The 22853-nt window shown below is 36.7% G+C and overlaps 1 protein-coding gene across 6 annotated transcripts in view; it reads right to left on the bottom strand.

Moving 5' to 3' along the window:
- The window catches only part of SNX14 (sorting nexin 14), a 64866-nt gene that overhangs the window by 23346 nt on the left and 18667 nt on the right, over positions 1-22853 (bottom strand). For 5 of the 6 annotated variants that reach the window (XM_080389321.1, XM_080389320.1, XM_080389322.1 and 2 more), the window contains 11 exons: positions 18041-18128; positions 13983-14067; positions 11564-11720; positions 11206-11281; positions 10309-10353; positions 10137-10217; positions 9894-10008; positions 7790-7945; positions 7390-7514; positions 6190-6248; positions 2527-2553 (listed from right to left, as the gene is read on the bottom strand). In XM_080389321.1, the coding sequence (XP_080245447.1) occupies positions 2527-2553; positions 6190-6248; positions 7390-7514; positions 7790-7945; positions 9894-10008; positions 10137-10217; positions 10309-10353; positions 11206-11281; positions 11564-11720; positions 13983-14067; positions 18041-18128 (1014 nt within the window). The remainder of the gene's footprint in view (positions 1-2526; positions 2554-6189; positions 6249-7389; positions 7515-7789; positions 7946-9893; positions 10009-10136; positions 10218-10308; positions 10354-11205; positions 11282-11563; positions 11721-13982; positions 14068-18040; positions 18129-22853) is intronic. The other variant, XM_080389318.1, reaches the window with a different exon arrangement.

Raw genomic sequence — 22853 nt, 5'->3', positions numbered from 1 at the left:
AATCCACTGTTTCACAAAAGTGTTTGCTTTTTCCGTCTCATATTATCATCAGCTCCAAAGCAGACAAGCACCATCTATCTTACTTATCTCTGCCAAGCAAAAATAAGGTTGCTTGGCTGTTTGTATCCACATTTGAACAATTTAACCCAATTTTTAAACAACTTTTTCTACATGTTACTGTGCTGAACTGAACTTTTTCATATTGGGGACCTACCTGAATCTTGTTCAGGAGCTTAACACTGGGCTAGCAAAATACAAACCTTATTCAGACAAAAGTAGACAGCTTTTCTAGAAGGTTAATACTTCAGACCTCTGGCTTGACTCAAAGAAGTTTTCATTGCTCCTGTGAAAACTTGTGCAGTTTTCAGAATTTTGATTAATTTGCACAAGCTCCAAGATTTGCTGAGTACTCCAGGGTCAGATCCGTTCTTGCCTGCACTGATCACGCTCCAGCTGAAGGCAGAATACAGCTCTGCCTGTAACTGCAGTACTGACAGTACTGAGCAGGACGGGGCCAGGACTCAGCCTCACAAGCTAGGAGCCACCCCGTGCTGAGCCCAAAGATTATGCCTAAGGAATACAGAGCAATCCTAAACTGGAAAAGGCATAAAGCGACAAACTGTGATGGGATTCTCTTCACAGGAAGACACAAATTCAGAACACACACTGGTAAATAAGAGGATACAGAGATACATGCTGAACAACATATGGAGAGAACAAGGATTTGTGCCAAACCACTCCTTCGAGCAAGCATGCAGAGCACAAACCAGATTAGAAAAGCAAGGAAAAAAAAATCTGTGGATATTAGAGATGGACAGACAAACAGAATGATAAAAATTTTGACGAAGCTGAGCAAGAAAAAAAGAAACGCACAAAAAACCCTAATAGATTCACCAGCTAAGTAAAAATAGGTGAAAGAATATGGGGCAAAGCAGAAGGGAAGAGATGGTAATAGAATATGATCAAGTTTAAGGCATGAGGGAAGAAAGAGGAGAGGACATGGCCGGTTTAGAATAGAGACAAAGTTTTTCAAAGACCTGTCAACAAATATATGCACAAAACGCGCTGGAAAACGTATCCCACTCGCCCTAGTGCTGATTCATGTTACAGCGCTATTGGACTTTTCTTATTGTTAGCATTATTCTGTCACTGCTTTCTTGGCAGGGTTCCGAGTGGAGAGTTTACAGGTTCCAGTATTCCTGATGAAGGAGGTGACAAGAGGTTGGAATGCATTTATGCATTTTTCCATTTTTCCTTCCCCCCCCCCCCCCCCCTTAAAACACTCCAGAAGTCACACATACCCAACATTAAAAAATTACAATTATTGTTCACTGTACAGCTGGGAATTGCAGACCAAATGTTGCGTTAGTGCCACTGTGCCCTGTGGCATTCTGTAATCGTGCATGGTTGTGAAATAAATTTCCTACAGGTTCCCTGCCTCATTCAGTGCACTAAACAGATCTTCACAAGTGATCAGCCACGGACATGCAGCTGAAGAATGCTTTTGTGAACTTCCGCGGGTCAAGAAGTACCAGACAAGTTGTTTCGGCTGACTGAAACCCCTACATCCAATTAGGAGAAATGCTGAGCGCATACAGCTGCACTTAAAAATCAATGAACGGCACTTATGCCTCAAGTACTCCTTGTTGCTCCAGTCTAGCAAGTTATAACTCAATACACTGAACTGGCACATGAAAGATAAAAAGTGTCTATATACCTGGATTCCTAACCTGTAAAATGAGGTTGATAAATTTCCCTCAAGACTCAAGAACAGTACAAGTAATATAAGTAATACTGATGCTCTAATAAATTCTAAAGAAAAGTCTATAATCAAAAAATTGTTTTCCAAGTTTGGATATCATGTATCTAAAGAGGCACACCAATAATGAGAAAACACCACTGAACAGCTATTAAGGCATTAATGAGTGATCACACACTACCTAGAGCGAATATATATATAAAAAATAGCACATGTTGTAATCAAACTTATAATAGTCAAGAAAAGCTGCAGAGAGAACTAATTTGGGGAACTGCTGGCTTTGAGTGCTTGATAGTATTCATAAAAAGGTTATATTTGCATGCAATGTTAGGCAACAATCATCCTGGATACAGCTGTGCAAGACAAAAAAAGCGGTTAAGTAGTAAAACCTTAAACTGGATCTGGAAATGTGACATGGTGTAAAGAAAATTTTGGAGCAGCTAGCAGTCACAGAAAAAAAAAACCCAAACTTCAAGTTACACAAATCTATTTCAAAACTATTAGCAACAAATCGTTAACAGCAAACAATATTAACATACCGCAAACTTCTGAAGTTAGTAATTAACCAATTTCTAAACACTTGTGAAGAGGACATGAGTAGTAAAGCTTTTCATGGGGAGAAATGCAGTTTAGTTCAGAGAAGACATTGACATGTTGTTTACAAATAAAATGGACAGTTATTTGCTGTTACAAAGGCCGTGTGATGCAGTGATGATAGATGCAGCGTAACTAACACACAACATTTATCAAGTGTTAGACAGACTTACCTGAAGTCATCCAAACTCAGGCTACTTCTGCAACAACAGGCACATAAATTACCTCAGAGCCCAGGAGAAAATGATGTTAAACCTGCCCCCCACACCCCACCCAAACAACAAAAACCAACCAAACAACAAAATCCAAATTTGGCAAGACCTATCCCAACAAAACTGAATAGGCTTCAAGCATCACTACAAGTTAATAAAACACGTGGTGCAATTAGGAGTTCTTGACCCAAAATCCTAGGAAAGTGAAATGCAAACGGTCCCTCCATGTTTCACCATCACAGCCTTGGCCTTTGTATTTAAAACCTCAGTTATTGAAACTTTCAGGTCTTCACTGACGTTCACCACAAGCAGCTACCAATTTACAGAGAACCGACTTTCATTCTTAAAGTTACCTGTAGTGCCAAACAGGCAGCTAACTTTTTCTGTAACCTATGTTCAGAAGTCACGTAGGAATCTAGTTCATTCAGCCAATACAAAGAAAAGGCTGTGGACTTATTTTATGTGATAATACCATTCCCTACCCCCTCATATTAGATATAGTAAAAAACACTTCCCCCCCCCTTTCTTCCTTTCTCACGGATTTTAAGAACCATCGTGCATTTTTACATTCTACATAAGTTGGTACATGGAACCAATGCCTCAGCCAATGCTCAGCAATTCCAACCAAGACATTTAAATAGATGAACTATTTAATTCATCTATTGAATCTATTGTCATTTATTATGACATCTGAATAGATGAACACAGTCACCGCACACGTGATTTTATTTCACTGACGCTCCTGAATTCTGGACAAACTGATAAGGGATTGAAATACTCAAATTTTAGATTTTTGTTTTACAAGATGAACTGATGCTAGTGCATCTTACACCGTCTTTAGTCATGTTAACTGTGCAACTGGAAACATAACCCACCAAGTTGGAACCGATGGCGACAAACAATTACATTACACACAACAGTTCAGAGACTTTAACTCTGTAGGTTTTACTCCTAACCACTCCTCAGAATTGTTAGTATCTTTTCTGCTTGGTCCCTTACTTGAAAAATTGTTTTATTTGCATTGCTATCCCAATGATGAGAAATCACGATGTATCTATTTCGGTATGTGGTCATGGTATATAGAAAAACAAGACAGATGTATAGCTATCCTGAAATCTGGGATTTTACACCGCATAACAGCTTTGCTTTTTTTGTTAAGACTTCCAACACAGAATATCTTTAAGTAATGTAGTAATGTATTATAAATACATAAATGTGAGAGAGGGAGAGTGAATTCTTGTCCTCTCTTCTACACACCCAAAATTAAGTTGCTAGAACTGCAACTTAAAACATCAGTTTTCATTGGCCGCACACATTAAACATTAGGTGGAAAATACCAGTTACGGAGTTAAATGTTGACAACCACAGCTAGTTATCAAATTATCAGAATACCCTCAATGTGACTTCTTTACACTCCAGAAATACTTGTAACTTCTGATCTATTACCTTAGCAGTTTTCACAGCACATTACTTGTCCTATCTGTACACAAAAAGCCATGATTATTTTTTACAGTTCAAAGAAGTAATTCAAACCAGAAATCGCACAGATAGACACTTCCTCCTACTTTCCCACTTGTGTTTTCTAGAAACTGCTCTATAATTTTCTTTTCTTACAATAAGTGAAATCTTTCAACACATAACCCACACGTACATTCCACCGGGATTTCATATATATTACTTTATCTGACTTTTTAACCAGTAGTATCTATACAATATACACAGAGTACCCCTTGCAAAGCACCAAAGATATGGAAAAAAACCCTAATCTATTTGCATATAAGTTCTCTCAACTGGAACTAATGCTAGAATAGGGAAGAGAAGGCAAGATAAGGTATGTGCATATGGATAACTTCTGGATTAATTCCATATGTAACCGTTTTTAAATTATTTCCCGTCCCGCCCCCCCCCCCAGCAGTGACTGACTGTACCATATTCTGCAGAGGGAAACTCCAAAGCAGCAGGCAAAATGCTTGCAGACAGGACCTCTGATAAGACCTCTGCTTCATGGAAATAATCGCGGAGGCACCACTTCAGGACCATATAGTATCTCATATCGTACACCAGCATATATACTCAAGGCATTCAAACTGTTCTAAAATGTAAACCAGATACATTTTCAGTAATGGTAGGGATACTGTTTGAACTCCAGAGGAATACGTTGTAACAGTTTCCCAAACAAAGTTTATTTTGTAGCCAGAGATACATTTAAAAATCTCTAGGTAGAGACTGCCTGTAATTTCACCCTGTTTTGAAAAGTCAAGCACCAAAGAGGTGACTTAAACGTTTTTGCACTTTAACTACATTTACGAAGTGTATGACAGGATACTTTCAACCCTTGATAAGAATAATTTTAGGAAAGATACCACAAGGCCTATTTAGAGGTCTGGATGAAACCCTGTAGCCATCTTTGACAGCAAGCAGAGTGTGTTGTAAGGTCACCATTCCTAGCGGAGTATCACGCAGGGGAGAAATGCAGTTTGGTCTAGCTGCCCTCCATGCCTCTTTACTAAGGAAACAGAAGCTTGTCAGCACCAATCTGAGAAAGCACTACACCAAAGCTGGAGTCCTGGATCTACAAGAACTATGACCACGTAATAGATGTCACCAACGGAGATACTTTCAAGAGAACGATCATGTAGTTTTTGAAGAACATCAGCAGAAGAGAAAGGGATCTCACAATAACACACTTCACAGTCAGCTGCAAATCAAGAGGGTTGCTGCTAGGTGTATCTCTGATGAAAGTAGAAGTTAAATAAATTGTCATTACTCCTCTAGAAAAGTAATCTAAGATGATAAACACCAGCATTTTCTCACCACCATGGATCTTATTTCACACCAAGAAAGAAAGTCTATCTAAATTAAAGACTGTCTCACTGAAGTTTTCCTTCTTTTGGCTAGACGGTAAGAGTAACTCAGTTGGGCTAGTCTATGACTGAGCCATCTAGCATAAAATGAAAGACAAGAAATTATGAGGCTTCAAGCTTACTCAGCCTAACGCCACAGCGGAAAATCACCCATCCATACCGCAGGAGATGCTCTTCTCCCCCACAGGCCCTAAGAAGCCTGAAGGTGGTCTCTAAGTATATAGCCCAAACAGAAACAAGGCTTCTGATGCTACATTTCTGCAATGAATGGGGCGAGCTGGGGGACAGAAAACACATTTGACCTAGGAGAAACGGCAAATCATCTTTGTTACAACAAGGGCAGATTCCCACTGTGTGACTGGATTGGTTAGACACAGGGTACACTGCACCTGCCCCTGTAAGAGCTGAAATCCAAGATGACACAGCTCTGCACCAACAAAATTGTATTTTATATATACAGTCAGTTTTCTCACCACTTTATTTCCATGTTATCTTATTCTCACTGTACCTTTATTTTTCCCTTCCCCCTTCTCAAATGTCGAGGTCTATATCACATTTAGAATTCTTTAACGTAAACCACTTGAAAGCAAAAAGACACTGTGTATAATACTGTTTGCCCCTTCAGTAATTTGTCCATTAAAAAAAATAAAAGACCCCAAAATTGAGTCGTTAGTATCAGGCAGTAGCAAAATTCCTAGTTTAATATTTTGATGCTTTTAACTAAAAACCAAACACACTTAAAAGATTCTACCATACTTACCTGTTAAACCTTGAATTGCGTGTTGGTGACTCTGCTCCTCTTAAAAGGTGTCTGAAGTACTACAACAGATAAACAAGGTATCAAAGAAAACACTGGACAAACTGAGGTAAGGGCTACTATGTCACGACATTGCATATTCAGGAAACAAAACAAAAGGCAAGGTGACCATAACCTAGCACTTAGAATATTCATTTGGAAAAGGGCAGACCAAATTTGCAATACATGCTCCCAGGACTTTTTACTTTACGTAGTTTTGAGGTTGACAAATGAAAACCAAAACAGAAATATAACTAAAATTAAGTACCAAAATCCATGTCTTTTCCTTGTTAGAAAAATACAATTTAAAAAATCAAGCATTTGAAGCCTTATAACTATTTCTTAGAAATACACTTTATTAAGAATAGTGCCAAGTAAGGTTAAGTACCTATTCCCAGGACAAGTCAATGTATTCTGCTCCAAAATAATGCGAGAAGTTTAACATACGCAACCTGATTTACATACACAAACACTAAAACGGACAAGAATTGACTCACTCCTGAGTGTTTCCTATTAGAAAGCCTTAGGCAGCTTAGGCAGTGTGGGGAATTATTTATACATATATATAGATTTACATAATTGTGTGTGTGTGTGTATATATATATATAAAAACATATATATAACAAAAATTTATATGTATTATTTAATTTTTTTAAAAAACTTGCATTCAGTACGCAGTCACAGAGCAATCTTAAAATACCTAGTAAACTGCTTTGAATGACCTTCCTGAAAGCAGAGACCTTACTTTTAGCTGCTGGGATGCATAACACTGAAAGTACCTAAATACAACCTTTGTACCTTTCTCTACTTTTAAAAATACAATGATGCTTAAAGAAAGAGATTCCTGGTAGTGTTGTATATCTATCACGCAAATTACTTTTGCATTGAATCTGCAATCATAAAAGAAGGGGTGGAGAGGATTTTGTAATAGTAGTAATATACAAAAATTGTTACATCAAAAAATGAAGGGTGTTTTTTCACTCTGTGTTGAACTAAAATAAGTTCAATTTTCATACTGAGACTGGTCCCACCCCTGGAATGTTAAATAAAGTGGAAAACAAAGACAGATTTTTAAGTTCCACATGCACATGACTTGTAAATAAGGTATCCTAAACCAAATACAATCTTACTTCTAAGACTACTCTTCACATCTTTCACACTTACCTCATCACTGTGACAGAACATAGGAGTAAAAACATTCTCAAGCAGAGAAAGAACATGCTCATAAGCTTCAAAAAGACACCTCATGGTTTGAAGTTTCACAACGTCCATATAGGGACCTTCAGCAACTATAAAAAAAAAATTATAAATACATATATAGGCATATAAAGTTGAGGGGGGTTTCTGGTCTTAGTTTGTGATTGTTTTGCTAACTGCTGTAAGTCTGACAAAAATAGAAATAAACTGACAAACAAGGCTTAAGCACAATATAACAAGGGGGTAATAATTTTTCAAACTATGCCAAAAGTAAAGGTTGATCATATTTAGATGAATTAGTCTTCACTTTATTAAAGAATGCTGCTTAAATTCCAGTGTAAATTATTCCTTTCAAATTCAGACTTACTTCTTTGAATCTCTTCCACAATAAAAGGATCAAATCTGATTTTGTCAATGCTTTCATCCAAGCAGTAAGTTTTGTAAATTTTCTGTACTTCCTCATGAAGAGACATCTTCTCAGTATCTGATAGTTCTGGTCGCAAAATTCGGTCATTGAATTCCTCTGAGAAGTAAAGAAAATGTATTTGTTGATCAACTTGGCAAACAAATAGCATCTTGAACCAACCTATAGCATCAACCCATTTTCCAGGAGATACAGTAATTTGCAAAACTTTAAAATGAAGAAACATAAGACATCTCAAAATCTCAAGTAATGAGGTAGCTACCTTATTAACTGTAATCCAGATTTGTTCATAAAGTTGTTACTGAAAATCTAATTGCAATTAAAACTAAACATCCCTTACCGCAGTAAGGATAAATCCATGAAGTTGTTCCTGAATCAGAAGAATGATCTTTTTCTTCCCAAATTACCAAACTGTAAATTGTAGTTTTCTTTTAGCATGATTTCCAGTTCATGCTAAACACACATGGAGCCCCAGCAGCCCTTTATACCAGTCATCTGCCCATACTATTTCATTCCTAAGACCCAATCCATCATAATATTTTTAATTTCTTTAGTATCAGACTAACTTGAAAATGAACTTCCCCTGGCAAAATAAAAATTCTATTCAGCACAATTATTGTGCAATCCTACTTGATTTATTGGCCCATCCTGTTAACAGCGTGATTACTGGCCGGAAAGAGGGAAAATCAGGTAGTGTTCGAGCATTTGATTAATTTTTCAAGTAACAGAAAAAAATAAACTTAACCTAGAGAAAATCTGCCTAGATCATTCTGGACTTTTCTGGTGGGATTTTTTTTGGTGGTTTTTTTTTTGTTGTTTATTTTCCTCAGTAAGTGATTCTTAGCCAAAATATTTCTATCAAGTGAAGAACAAACTACAGTAGACAGTTTGGGACAGCGTAACTTGAGAGACCTAAATGACATTCATTGTTTTATAAGCTAATACACAGGTTTGCCACTTATGAGAATGCAGGAGAAGTTTAGAAGAAAGAAAATTTTCATGTCTACCCCCAAAAAAACATTGATCATGGGCAACTGCCACATTCCGAGTAGCCCTCCTGCTGGAGGGAAGCAGCTCTAGAGAACTCTGGAAGGGTCAGTGTAGAACCCCCCTGAAAGTACCACCAGCACTGAACAGGCCGTTGCTTTGTTGGATTTTTGGTGAGGATAGGAGCTTTCTGACAAAAAGCCAACATGTTTGGAAGGATTATTAACGCATAAAAAGCACAGAGATTAGTTATATTTCGCTTATGTAATGAATAATGATTTCTACAGTATTTTAGGAGATGAAAGTTTGTTGAATGTATTTGACATCTTTCTGGTGTATGTATGGGCTTGGGAATGAAGACAAACCCATTATTTCCTACGCAACATGGAAATACTTGCTTACTAAAAGCAAAAACCAACATTATTTTGGTAAGCCAGTTGACAAAAAAAACCTTGAGATGAACCATTCTAACTTACAGAACTTTCACAGAAAACCTTACTATTATAAAGTAGAAAGCTTTTGAAACATTTGTGTAATGGTAAATCCAATTACATGCTTCATAAGCAAGATACAAGTTACTGAATAGAAGGTTTTAACACCTTTAATGTTTCTGTTCTTTACAGAAATCAGACTTTAAAAGCTAGAAGAACATGAGAAGCATTTCATGATGAACAGATAATTTCAGAAATAACCACCATAACCACATATTAAAAAGAATCATTTGTACTTTGTATCAGTGGCCAGAATTCTTTTCTTTTCTATTTTCTAATATTCTATTCTAATATTTAGAATATTTCTAAAATATTCTGCTTTAAAACATATGGCTTCTACCAAAAACCAGAAATATAAATAAGACCTACAGTCCACACCAGCACTAGCATTGCCAAGATTAGTATTCAAGAATCAGGACATATTAAAGTAAAGCGAACGCAGATTTGAAAAGGTTAACATTGCTTAACAATGCTGCCTAGTTCTGAGACTGAATATTCACTTCAACATGCAAATGCTTAAAGCTTTTAAAGATCATGAAACACACCTCAGCACACGTACGCAATCTTACCTACAGTCAGGCAGAACTGCAGCACATGGACTGCCCCTTCCTGTTTCAGGAAGTTCATAAACCGAAATAGAAGGTCTTGCTGATCTCTGATCTCCTTTAGCTCCAGTTTCAGTACCTTAGTAAGTCAAAAAATGCAGTCAGCCAATTTTCAAAGTTTCAGTGAGTACATAAATAATGCAAAGAGTTTTAGAACAAAAACATTTATCCAAAGAAGGAAAGGAAATAAATGTTGCCTTTGCTTACAGATGGCTTTTTATTTCTTGGTTCTGCAAATTTCTGAAGGAATGGAACCAATGAAGAAGTAGGTTCAGTTGCTTTCTCAGGCTGCCGAAAAAAAGGTCAAGAGACAGTTGGGCAAGAAAGCTTCCTTAATGGGGGAACAAATTACTACTGGTTTAACTTTGTCAATACTCACTGGACTATCATCAATGAAGATCAGCAGCAAATGGTTGACAGTGTCCTGCAGGAAAACAATACAAAATTTAATATTAAAGAAACTCAACAAGTCAGATGAAAATCATTTCACTACTACATTATGCCTAAGTATAAACCTGTGAGTTTATTAATGCTTTAAAAAACCAAAGCCTGGCAACACATGTTTCAGAATTGAGCTTTCACAGTCTCCCTAAATATTTACAAGTCAGGGAATTTCTGAAGAGATCTGCACAGAAACATCCTTTACCCAGTGGAGGAAAGCTCTAGTAAGTATTTTTACTATTAGTGCAGATCTAATGAATTACTAATACTTTCACAGATACAGTACTTTCTGTTTGCAGCTAGGCAATACCTTCAAAAAGTATTGGAATTTGCCTATTAAAATACATGCATAAATAAAATCAAAGATGGCAGCGTTCTCCCTTTAGAAATAAATGCCATCTTATTTGCAGAATTAAGGACAAAAGAATTTATTTCAATAAAGCTGCAAAAAAGGCTGGTTTACTTAGACTGCTATAAAGCTACATACAGCTAGAGTTCAAGTAATTGAGTTCTTGTTTAAATGTAGCTATAGCAATTTGAAGGTGCTTATACTAGCACAGCATTTTCCCATTTGACAGGAATTACAGTCCTTCATTAAAAATGCATTCTTAAGAGATCATTCCAATACTGTATTTTAAGTTAGTTCAGCCAGTTAAGCACTCAAATTGGTTATAATGAACAAACAAAAAAGTTGGCCGCAAGATTTTTTCCTTTTACCCAGTAAGAATGCACAGCACTAAAGTCATCGTGCATCATTTGCTTTACCACAACATACTTAGTAGGAAAACAGTAATACTGAATAAATTAAGATTATTCCTGCGCTCTGAAGTCTTACAGGATCAGCTAAAAAATCCATTGAGGGAAGGAAAACAGAACCAGGCAGAATCTCTCTTATCAGAAGAGCCAGGGATCTGAAAAGAAAAAAAAAAAAGAAGAAAAAAAATCAGAACCAACGCTAGAGTACATAATTTTCTAAGTCAAGTTTCCAATGTTGTTACATTTTACTGGGAAATATTTTAGTATTTAATAATACCTTAAGCGTGCTATTTTTAAGACCAATCAAAAAGTCATAAGCAAATGGATAAGACGGGATGAGGAGGATAACTTTGGAGTTCATTCTTTCACTCCCCAAAATTACTGTATTACATAGTGTACAGATACTTTAAAGAATAAAATTTAAATAATTTCTATACCTGCACTCTGTTGACTTTGGGGGCAAAATATAAGGAAACAGAAGTTCAGTAAGTTTTCTTAAGTAGTGAAGCTCATCTCTTCGGCTTCTCAAAGCAACATGGAGTTCTGGTCCATATTCTTCTAAAGCAGCTTGCTGCAAAAATTCTGCATTTTTTACTGCAAGTAAAAAAAGTAGTATTACAAGTTGTTTCAGCTTTTTTCTCATTGTGACATAAGAGACGATTGCTTTTCATTTGAGCTAAAAAGTTAATACTTTTAGTACATATACAACTGCCAAAAAGGGATACAATGTCTTTGAAGCCTGGCTATGTAAAAATAAAACCTCACATTGAAATAAGAACTCCTTCACCAAACAATTGCAGTTTGCATGCTTTCCAGAATGTTTTCTCATTTACAATTACTGAAGAACTCAACATCATGATTTTTCAAAAAAACTGCTTTGCCCAAAGTCTGCCTTTATTTGCTTTTTCCCTGACCTCCTTCACAGTCCCCCTTTCATTTGGCTTCTACATAACTGACCAGCCTACAACACAATTTGAAATCAACTGCAACTTTTACTCCATCCTGTTACATATCTGTTCCCTGCTTAGAACATTTAGAAACAAATGTGAATGAACATTTTAAATCAATGAACAGTTTAAATGAACAGTTTAAATCAAACCAAAACCAGTACAAGGATCTCCAAGAGTGCTGCTTATAAGTAGCTGTATGGAGTTGAAAGAATACCTGCTTTATCACATTAAAAACTATACATATTAATTAGAAGCAACAACATTGTATTCCTTCAAGTCACTTCAAAGGCAAGAACTGAGCTGTAATAAATCACACCTAGCTGCAATCCGGCACAGCCTCGTGCCAAGAGCCACACTAAGCACTGGTCAGACACAAAATACATGCCTGTTACCTAGAAGGTTAAAGCTTGTTTCCAGCATATTGAATTTAGTGCAGAAGCCTGCTAGCTTGTCCTTCACAGCCAAGAACAAGTGGTATCAGCTGATATGGGGGATGCATGGATGTATATTGCCTGATAAATCTGCCTAGTTGGTGCCACTAACAGCAGAGAGGAGGAATGTGTTCTCTGGCAAGAACAGGTAATGAATCATGGAGGTGTCTGTGCAAACAGCGAGGAATTACTAAAAGACGTAAGGGTACCAAGAGTAGGATAAAAGGAAATGCCCCCTAAAGCAATCATTTGAAAAAGGACTGAGAAAAACAAACAGAAAAGGCGAGGCTCAACTGGCAACCGAAGCAAGGTCTGAAAGCTGCCTCGGAACGATGTATTACGGTGGCTGGTTTAGCAACCTTTACTAGAAAGAACCACTAAAAGTTACTTTCAGCTGCTACTTCACATATCTGCCCTCGGGGAACAAGCCTTTTCCTTTAGAACACTGAAGAAAATGGCTGTATTTTCAACGCTGTACATTTAAGATACAGTTCTTTGCTGCTACAGAGAAGTGTTTCCAACTCCTCAGTAGAAATCACAGGAAATATGAAATCTGGCATCTTCAGCACTGCAAGATAATCTATTATCTTGAAATTGCTGTTGTGCCACCAAAGATATCTAACATGATCACACTATGTCTTCATAATTCATGTTATTCATTACCACAGAACCAATGGCTTATATTTACGGATATCAAGCAGACGTTTTGAGGGAATGGAAGAAAGTTCATGACTCCAGTTAAAGTAAACATCTATGCTTAAAATGAAACCACATTTAGTGGATACAGCCATTTAGTGGAACACAGCCAGTGAAAAAAACATAAAGGTAACTATTTTCCAACAGGAAGCATTGGAAGTATTCTTTTATAAGCAAATATTTTGCAAATATTCCTTCAGTGTGAAGTTTTAATATAATTTTTAAATTAGGCTTGTGAAGATATTTTTGGGGGGATAATAATTAAACATGCTACTGTTCAAAGTCTCTCTGTGACTTATAAACCTAACTTTTCAATGTACTGAAGAACTCCACTGTTCATGTTAGCGTACAGATGGCAAAATCATTGTAGCTATGAGTTACAGTTACAATACAGTTCATGGACATGCAAATCCTTTCATCTATAATTGCTCATCTGGAATATAGAGGAAAAACTTCAAGAAGCTTTGTTAAATGATCTTGATCGCCCTGAATAAACAAAAACCACATTCCTGTTTACTATACAGAGAAAGAAATTTAGTATTTTCAACGTGGGAAAATGAAAATCAAAACTGAGAGATTTATTTGTAGTGTAACTTTTTCCCTATTTGTCTTTGCAACCTCCAGAAGAAAAATGCAAAAAGATCACTTCTTTTTTTTAAAAAAAAAAAAAGACAAGGCAGTGAGGATGCAAAGATTTAGCAAATATAGTAACAAACATGCGTAAAGAAACATTTACACTTACCCTTTGAAACTGACAAGATATTAAGTCTTTACATTACCTTTCTGCCTGGCTTTGGCTATCACTTCAATGTGTTTCATCGCTGCCTTGAGCATTTTCTTTGTCACAACAGTTGGAATATCCACCTAAAGAATAGTTTTAAAATAAACCCAGAATTGTTCTAGGGCTTTTTGCTCAAATTTATTACAGACAACTATCAAACATATTAATTTGCTTATATGTCCCCATTCTAACCATAAAATGAACCCTTAAGAAACAACCCATTAATTCTCTCATGAACTGACAGTATGTTCATTCTTCTGGGCAAAGCATATAACATCATGTAGAACTAAATGCCATAAATAATAGTGTTAACACATTTATTGTCAGCTTGTTCCCATTATGATTCTTCCATTGCAATAATTATAGTAATGCAGCTTGATTTCCAAGTCACAGTATACGAAGCTTTGCTCCACATGAAGATCTGACCACGAACAAAAGCAAGTTAACAATGTTCTGCTTCTAGTACTTGTATACCTTAACCCTCAGCAATCCCTCAGCAATCATGTCCACAAGGAATAAAAGCTAAGTGAAACCTTCCTCTCTATGATAAGCAGAAAAAAAGTCACAGCTCAGATAATGACAGAACCAAAAGAAAATTTGAGTTACTGAGTCAAGGTGACTGTTAATGTCAATGACACCACGTGAATCAAAAAAAAAGCACGTATGATTTAACCAAGGATTGTATTAGAGTCCTGCATTTATGCTTTCCTTGATGGCTACGAAAATGAAAGGAAAATCACAGAACAATTTAGGCACAAACAGACCTCAGGACCTCCACAGGTCAAACGTTCCAGCCCCAACCATCTTGGTGGCCCCTTGGTTGAACTTGCTCCACTCTACTAATGTCTCTTTTGTAATGGGGAGCCCAAAACTGGGCTCCTAGATGCTGTCCAAAGACCATCAACTAAAGGCAGATAATCACTTTCCCCGATCAGTTGGCTCTGCTCCTGTTAATACAGCCCAGGATGCTCTATTAACAGTACACACTGCTGGCTCGTACTCAGCTTACTGTCTACCATGGGGCCACGTCCTTTGCAGCAGAGCTTCTCTCCACAGCCACCCAGTCCCCAGGCTTTACGGTTTCAAGGGATTCTTCTTTATCAGTCGCCGTAGTTTCCACAGAAACTTATCTAGAAACTGATTCAACACTGTGCACGCCCTTTATTTTAAGCAAGAGCCAAAGAGGTTTCAGAGAAGCAGAAACATAGTTGCAAATGCTCAAAATTTAAGATTTCCAAACAAGTTTCTTTCCTAATGGGTTTGTCTCTCCCCAATATTAAGTCAAACAGAGACCTGAAGTAATGAAACAGAAGCATAAAAGTGCTTTTTCCCAGTCGAGGACAGAACTGTAATTGCCAAGGCCCCACCAGAGCCGACAGAAAAGTGGGTTGTTTATTCAGTTGTGCAAGGAGAACAGCACACTGCTCTGTAACGTTGCAGTTGCACAGCTATGACCTGACCTGGCCAGCCCAGCCAAGCTAGTACAAGCAGCTAGAACTCCTGTAACTAAATTAAGGTCAACTCCTATTTACAAGCAAGAAAGTCGGAGCTTCTGCTCATCGGTGGAAAACCCTGTCCTTTTAGACTCACATTTCAACAGTAATTTCAATCAACCAGGAGTTTCCTACAGAACATAGGGACAGGGGAGTGTTTATTCCTGCAGAGGCGAGTCAAAAAGCACAGCAAGCAAACTGTTACCGACACTTTTAGTAGATAATATCAACTTTTGACAAAAATTTCAACAGATGCAGGTCTACCCACATCATACAAAGGGACACCTTCACTTCCCTTCAAAACCTATAACCAACCCAGAAATGGCCACAATAAGGAAATTCCACATTGAGGCAGGGGGGGTATTTCAAGAGCTAACTAGTCTGAAGTGCTGGTCACTTTGTTCAGCAACCGTGTCCCGACAAACCCACCTAAGCAGCCCTAAACAGAAAACAAAGAAAACAAAGGAATTCATAGAAGATTATTTGTCGAAAAGATCCAAGCTATAACTGAAAAAAAAAAAAAAGGAAAAAAGTCTGTTTTTCCTTACGCACAGTAGTTCCTGAATTTACAAATTTTGTCTATTAGCTAGAACTATCGCTTTCAAGCACTTAATAACAAATCCAAATTGAAAGAGTGCTATTTGGCAAAGGTATAAGACTATTTTATTGTGCAATCGGTGATTAATTTCTTCTCAGATGAGGCTATAAAGGACACTGTATCAGAGATGGAAGGCTATAAAGCATTCTATCTTTTCAGTTAACTACTGAAATTTTAAACTAGGATTCCTAAAACGACAAAAAATTGGTATTTTATTTGCAATGTGTGTATCAACTCTGACTTCTACACACATTTTCAGTAGTACATGCTTCACAGCTATTAAGGCTGTCGGAATCTGTATGTGGGCATGTGTACACACAGAAACACTTGTTCAGCAGAAAAAAAAAAAAAAGCTGAAAAAAAAAAATGAGCTGAAAAATATAGCATAGCATAAGCAACCATGCTCCCCTAAATGGCTGAGCATGCCAAGTTTCAATTTTGTTCCAAAACACAAAGTTAATATGAGTATCTTTTTGCTTGAGATACTTGTATCACTTCACACAAAGAGACAGAATTAATGATATTATTCTGTAGGATATATACAAATAAATCCAAACATTTGTAGAGAGAAATGCATTTCTGTGATAATCTTTATTTTGTAGTTCCCCTGACTGTGCTTAATATGTGTATATGTTTTAAGTTTTTTTGCACATGTTGTCTACCCAGATACATAGAACTGAAGGCATTACATTTAATTAATTACTGTCCAAGGCAAATATGGTAAATTAACACTACTTAAAGATGCTATAGCTGATCTGAGATAACACCAGTAATATCTTATTACCTGATCAATAGAGGAGACATCATAATTTTCTGAATCAACAATGGATCTACTAACAATGCAACTAATACCCACACGTATTAAAACTCAAAATTAAATTTCAAGACCTTGCTCTAGATTTTCACTTTGAAAGATTTACTCCACTTTCATACCTCCATATAATGTCTGTGTTGCACGGACATTTCCTAACCTTCTCCCATATTCACTTTAAAAAAGCAACATGCTTGAGTTAGAGTAAACAAGAAAGTCATCTGGATTTGATATACAACAAGGACAGAATCAGGCTGTTAATCAGTTATGACAGAGTACATGTACAACTTGTAGGTCAGGAAACATTGCTGTTACTAAGGAGGGGGGAAAAAAAAAAAAAAAAAAAAAAGAGACATATTTATGGTAGTTGCTCCAACAAAGAAGCCAGCACTGAATAAATCTGGAAACTGAGTAACTCTTCTGGCTTGGAACAGCCAGAAAGCTGGCTTGAAGCACTCTACCAGAAAAGAGAGTACATATGTTAATATATTAAACACAGCGAATAAAAAAATTGAATCTTTTAGTCTTCAGAATGTTTTTTACGAACTACATTAATAACAGAACGATACCTGTTTTAATTCTGATACTCTTTATAGACAATGTAAGGACCTTGTCTGCATTTAAACAAGTCAAGCAAGCAGAAGCTATGAGATGGGTACGCTGCTAACCATTTTCTAACAGTTCTTTTTCAATAATAGTCGAAATCTTTTCCACTTTGATTAAGTCATTAGAAGACAGCTAAAAGATCATTCCAAGGTTTTAACAATGCCTTGCACTGGTGTAAAAAAATATATCCATTTGCTAGAATCACAGAATGGTTTGGGTTGCAAGGGTCCTTCAAAGATCACCTAGTCCAACCCCCCGCCGTGGGCAAGGACATCTTTCATTAGATCAGGCTGCGCAAAGCCCCATCCAACCAGATATTAAACACTTCCACTGATGAACCTTCAAAGATGGTTAAATAACCAAAAATGGGATAAGCTCCAGAATGAGGTAATGAAGACCGCAAAAAGACAATTCAGTGGAAACTGCCTATACTCTCTGTAAGACTGACTTTGGAATCAGCATTTTAAAAAAAATTGAAGAACTCTCTACATATGGACATCAGTTATTTCTCATGGAAAACCAACATTAATACCTTTAAGTCACCTTACCTTGTGAATTCTCCGAACTAACACAGACGCAAAAAAACGCAGCGTGCCTCTCAGTTCATCCACTGAGGATTCATCATCAGTAATATTTCTGCAGTGTTGTAAGAAAACAGAATAAAATACATATAATCCAACTACAGCACATTTGGCACTACTTAAGGCTGGAATAAAAACATCAACTGTTCTCAGAGTGTTCAATGGGCATTAACTGAAATGAAAGCTACAAAGTGTGGACAGAGAGTGAGCAGTCCTGAGTAAAATACACAGCAATCCCATCATGCTTGTGCACATAACAATGGCTTAAGAAATACATCAGTAAACTGGAATTATATAGCAATTCCTGCTCTACTATACTGTCTGCATGATTTTGACCGAGTAAAATCTAACTTATTTTCCACACATGTGATTGTTTCCTAGTTCAGTAACACAAAGTGAAACTGAATTAGTATCAACAAAGCTTTTGGAATAAGAGTACTGCAAGCACTTACCCCAGTCAAGGCAGTCAAAATTAGATTTTCCATATTGCATACTACAAGACCTTCTGTACTCTGAGATTTCAAATAATTTTCCTTTGTTTTAGTAGAAATCCGGCTTTGTTAACTTCTTTTAAGTTTTACTATAAAATTGGTAATTTCTCATGGAGCTTTTAATGAAATAGGTACATCCCTCATGTTTCAACTCTGCCTCTTCCAATAAAAAACTTGCATTGGTATTTTTTCAACAAGTTCTAATACTTAGATGCTATTTAATACAATAATATGCTCTCTTCTAAATATAAAATTGGGCCTATTTCTGGTCTAAACAGAGACTGCCATTTTTTAGAAAAGAAAAGAAAGCACAGCACAGGAAACCAACAAATGACAGAATTTATTTTTTTTTAAGTTGATCTACTTTTGATATAGCATGATATGTGAAACCATCAATTACAAAGAAAACAAAACAAAAACCTCAACCTATAGCTGCTTGGAACAGAATTGTAATTACTTAACATGGTTGCTGCTTGGAAACAAAGTAATAAAGAAGAATTGAAACAGATTCCCAAACACCTATGTCAAAATATCATCTAAACTTTTCATCTGGCTTGCCAGTTTCCATCTGCTGCAACAGTCTGCTGAGTGGAAAATCATAGCAAAAATACTTAGAAGTTGATTCAGGAATAAAAATACCTAACTCCTCATCTTTTTTGGAAAACCGAATGAAAATGGGAAACACACTAAGTCTTAGATGCAGAAACTGCAACTAAACCGAGTGGAAAAAAGAGACCGTGATAACAGCATTCCACAAATGCAACCGAAAGAGTAAAAATCTACCAGCATTTAAGCATATATGGACATTAGAGTACGACTATCAGTAAAACTGCAGCATAATAGCTGCATAATAACACAACAAAGAAACTTACATCCTGCTTTCACAGTTTTAGTAATAAAATTTTGCATGTTTAGTAAACGCAAATATCTGCTTTAAAAATATATCATTACAAGCAACAACAGTACATTTGAAAAATAAAAATGTTATGCCTGTAACATCATGTGATATTACTCATAATCTGATTTTTTAAAGCAGTATTAGCCTGGGTTATATAGCATTTGAACCAGTGACCTGACGATCAAAGTATACAACTAATTGCATGAAAAAACACCTCAAAGAAAGCAGTCTGGCGTAAGGAATACAACCATCCTCCAACAGCTAATCACATGCAGATAAGAATACTGTAGGGGAAGGTTTGCTTTAAGATCAGCAGCTGACATTTTGTAAGCAATATGCTTCACAAATACCCACATTGTCAAAGGAAGCCAAGGGATTAGCAAACAGACTGTATGATTGTGTTACTAGTATTTGACAGACAACAAGATATACAAAGTAATTTGGATCAAGAAGTTGTTATTTTATTGGCCCTTGGATAACCAGTATCTTGGCTAATTCTACTTGGACATGACTTGATGCCACGTACTTTCACAATGTGCCATAGGTTTGCAGAGACATTCTTTTAATCATCAGCAGACTGATGACTGGGGAAAAAAAAAATAAAGAACCTGAAAAATCTCAAATCCCTAGTGACACAGTGGGAGGTCCAAAGTACTCACTTGGAAACATTGTAAAAATTAACTGCATTTTCCCAAAAATTGAGGAAAAAATTAAAAACATAACTGTCAGTGTAACGGAGAGATTTGCTAAAATAAAAAGTCTCAGTCTGTTAATTGTAAACAGTTACTGAGTCCAATGTCTGAAAAGAGATACACCCAACTGCTATTGCATACAAAATCTTATGGGATCTACTGATAAATGAAAGCCATGCACAAATAGCAAAGGGATTTTTTCCCCTCTGTGTGTCACGTATTTCTTAGAAAATTTGGCCAACTCCTACCAAAAAGATGAAGAAAACAAGTTGCAAGCCGATAAAACTGTAAAGCTATGGTTTGTAACTCAACAAAAATCCTGATTTTTTGTTGCATTTAAAATAGAAGCAGCTCCATATGTGAAAACACTGGTTTCAGTCACTATCAAAGAAAAAATGTTTTCATAGTAACGTATTACAAAAATGTGTTAATCACTGGATTCTAACCTAGTCTGAGAGAACTGGAGTCGCAGTAGCATCAATGACCAAAAAAATGCAGTAAGCACAGAGCAACTCATTCAAACTTCAAACTCTCCTATTCAAAATGAGCTTGGTATAAGCAAGGTATATACAGCATAAGCAGCAGTCTCAGACCAGTGTTTTGTAACTCTACAAACTTGCATTACTTACAATTATGCTCTATTCTTCTCACATAGTTGAAAAAAAAAATCTTAACACAAATATTTCAACATAACCAGTATAAATACTTTGAAAAATACCAAACAAAAACATGCACATAGGTCTACCTATTTCAGTGGATTTCAAGTACTAATCTTCACTCCCCTAAACTGATCCAAGTTTAGGGATGTTTGCCTCTAAATTTTAACCAGCTAATAAAATATTACAAATTCTTACACAGTTTATTAATGAAAAAAAAAAAACCAAACCACAGCTTTCCCCTGCTTGCAGCACTTTATTTCCCAAGCAACAAATCTATGATTTTATCTTGTAATATACATGTCTGGTAAGTGTTACGCTTCCTGGGGTTCCGAGTGACATACATCATGTTACCTCTCTAACGTCCAGAGTGTGCAAGGTGCTGCAAGACAGCATCAGCTGGCAGGGCACAATAAAAAAAGAGAGAGGGGTAGCTTCTGCACAAATGCCTTCACTTGAAAGGGAGGCAGCTAGCATAAGGATTTATGCCCAGACTTTTCTGCAAGTGAAAGCAGCAAACTGTTTTACCAGCCTAGTCTGGCAAGTCTGAATTGCCTGCTGGTGGTTACCCACACTGATACGTAAGGGTAGTCTGGATGCAAAGGCTTCTGATTTGGCTCTGTGAAAAGTTATCTAAAGTCAGTAAGGTTTGTTAGCTCAGTAGAAACATTCCACGAATGCAAGAGTTCTTTCTCCAGGGCGAGCTGAGCTATGCAAACAGTGTAGGTACACCTAAGCAGAAGACGTCAGAACTCACATGCTCTATGAGACAGACCTCAAACAGCCACACACAAACAGTTCAAGCCTCCCTGCACGACTGTCACTGGAAATACAGGAAAGCACAGAAACACCTAAATGTCTAGAGGGAGTGAAACCAGATCTGACACTACTACTGTTACACTGAAACCAGCAAGCCTTCCAGGACCAAGTTGTGTCCTGCAGAACTGCATTATAGCTCGCTGAACTCCCAATACTTCAGGTTCATGGAAAGCTTATTAGATCTGATCAGCACGGTGTGAATTTATGGAGCCAGTTCAAAATCCAGAGGTACAGCCACGTAACACTAGAGATAGTGTAGGAGCATCTATACAGCTCACCTGAGGGCAAGACAGAGCAGAACCTAGGCTGGCTAGCTGCATAACAATAATGTTTTGCACTGCCTATTACTGTCCCCACCATACAATGTATTCCAGACTTCCACTGTCTTGAGCATCAGAGATGTAAGTAATATGTGGAATTCAAGTTTCCTTGTCAGTCCAAAACAAAGACACTGAAGACACCTTCCACCAGCCAAAAACACCTAATGTCAAATTATGAAATACAAAAGTTGGTTCCCTTACATTTGTTACTTTATCAAACAGCTCAATGGAACACGCTCTAGTCTTCTCTATTTGAAAAAACCTCGAATTTTTCAGCTTGATCATTCACAATACACGGTGCTAAAGCTCCCTCTGCTGTTTTCGTAGGCAGTTAAGTTTTATACTTCAGTGTATTAATCATATAAAGGTAGACACGAGAGATGCAGTTATCAGCCACAATTAAAAACCAATCAGGCAAAATCATCTGCCCAGAAAGTTTTAGATCCCAGAGAGACAGAGAAAAAAACAGCGTAAAAGAAAAAAAAAAGTTGCAATTTCTTTTAGCACAAAACTAAACATTTCCATCCAATGAAAAAAGTCAAAGTCAGAATTAAGGCAAAATTGTGTTTTAACACATTAATGCCAAGCACAATCAAGTAAAAATATTTTTTGTATCTTCTTGCAAAGCATTCTGAAACACTAACTAATATTAAAGGAACAAGGCAAAAAAACCAAAAAAGAATTAGCACAAGTTTTCCTTTATACACTGTTTTAAAATTATTTACACAGTACTACTCTATTCAGCTCAGCATAACCACTCACATCAGATGTTCTGCAAGAAGAAGGCCACAACGTGTTCAAAACACCTTCTCTATATTAATCAAAAGCGGAATTTTTGTTTTCAAAAAATTGTAAAGTGATTTTAATTTTTTTTAAGCAATATGAAAGATCAGTATGCTTCTAT

Source organism: Falco punctatus, assembly GCF_963210335.1.
Source record: "Falco punctatus genome assembly, chromosome: 5".
NCBI lineage: Eukaryota > Metazoa > Chordata > Aves > Falconiformes > Falconidae > Falco > Falco punctatus.
This window is presented reverse-complemented; position numbering and strand designations above follow the sequence as displayed.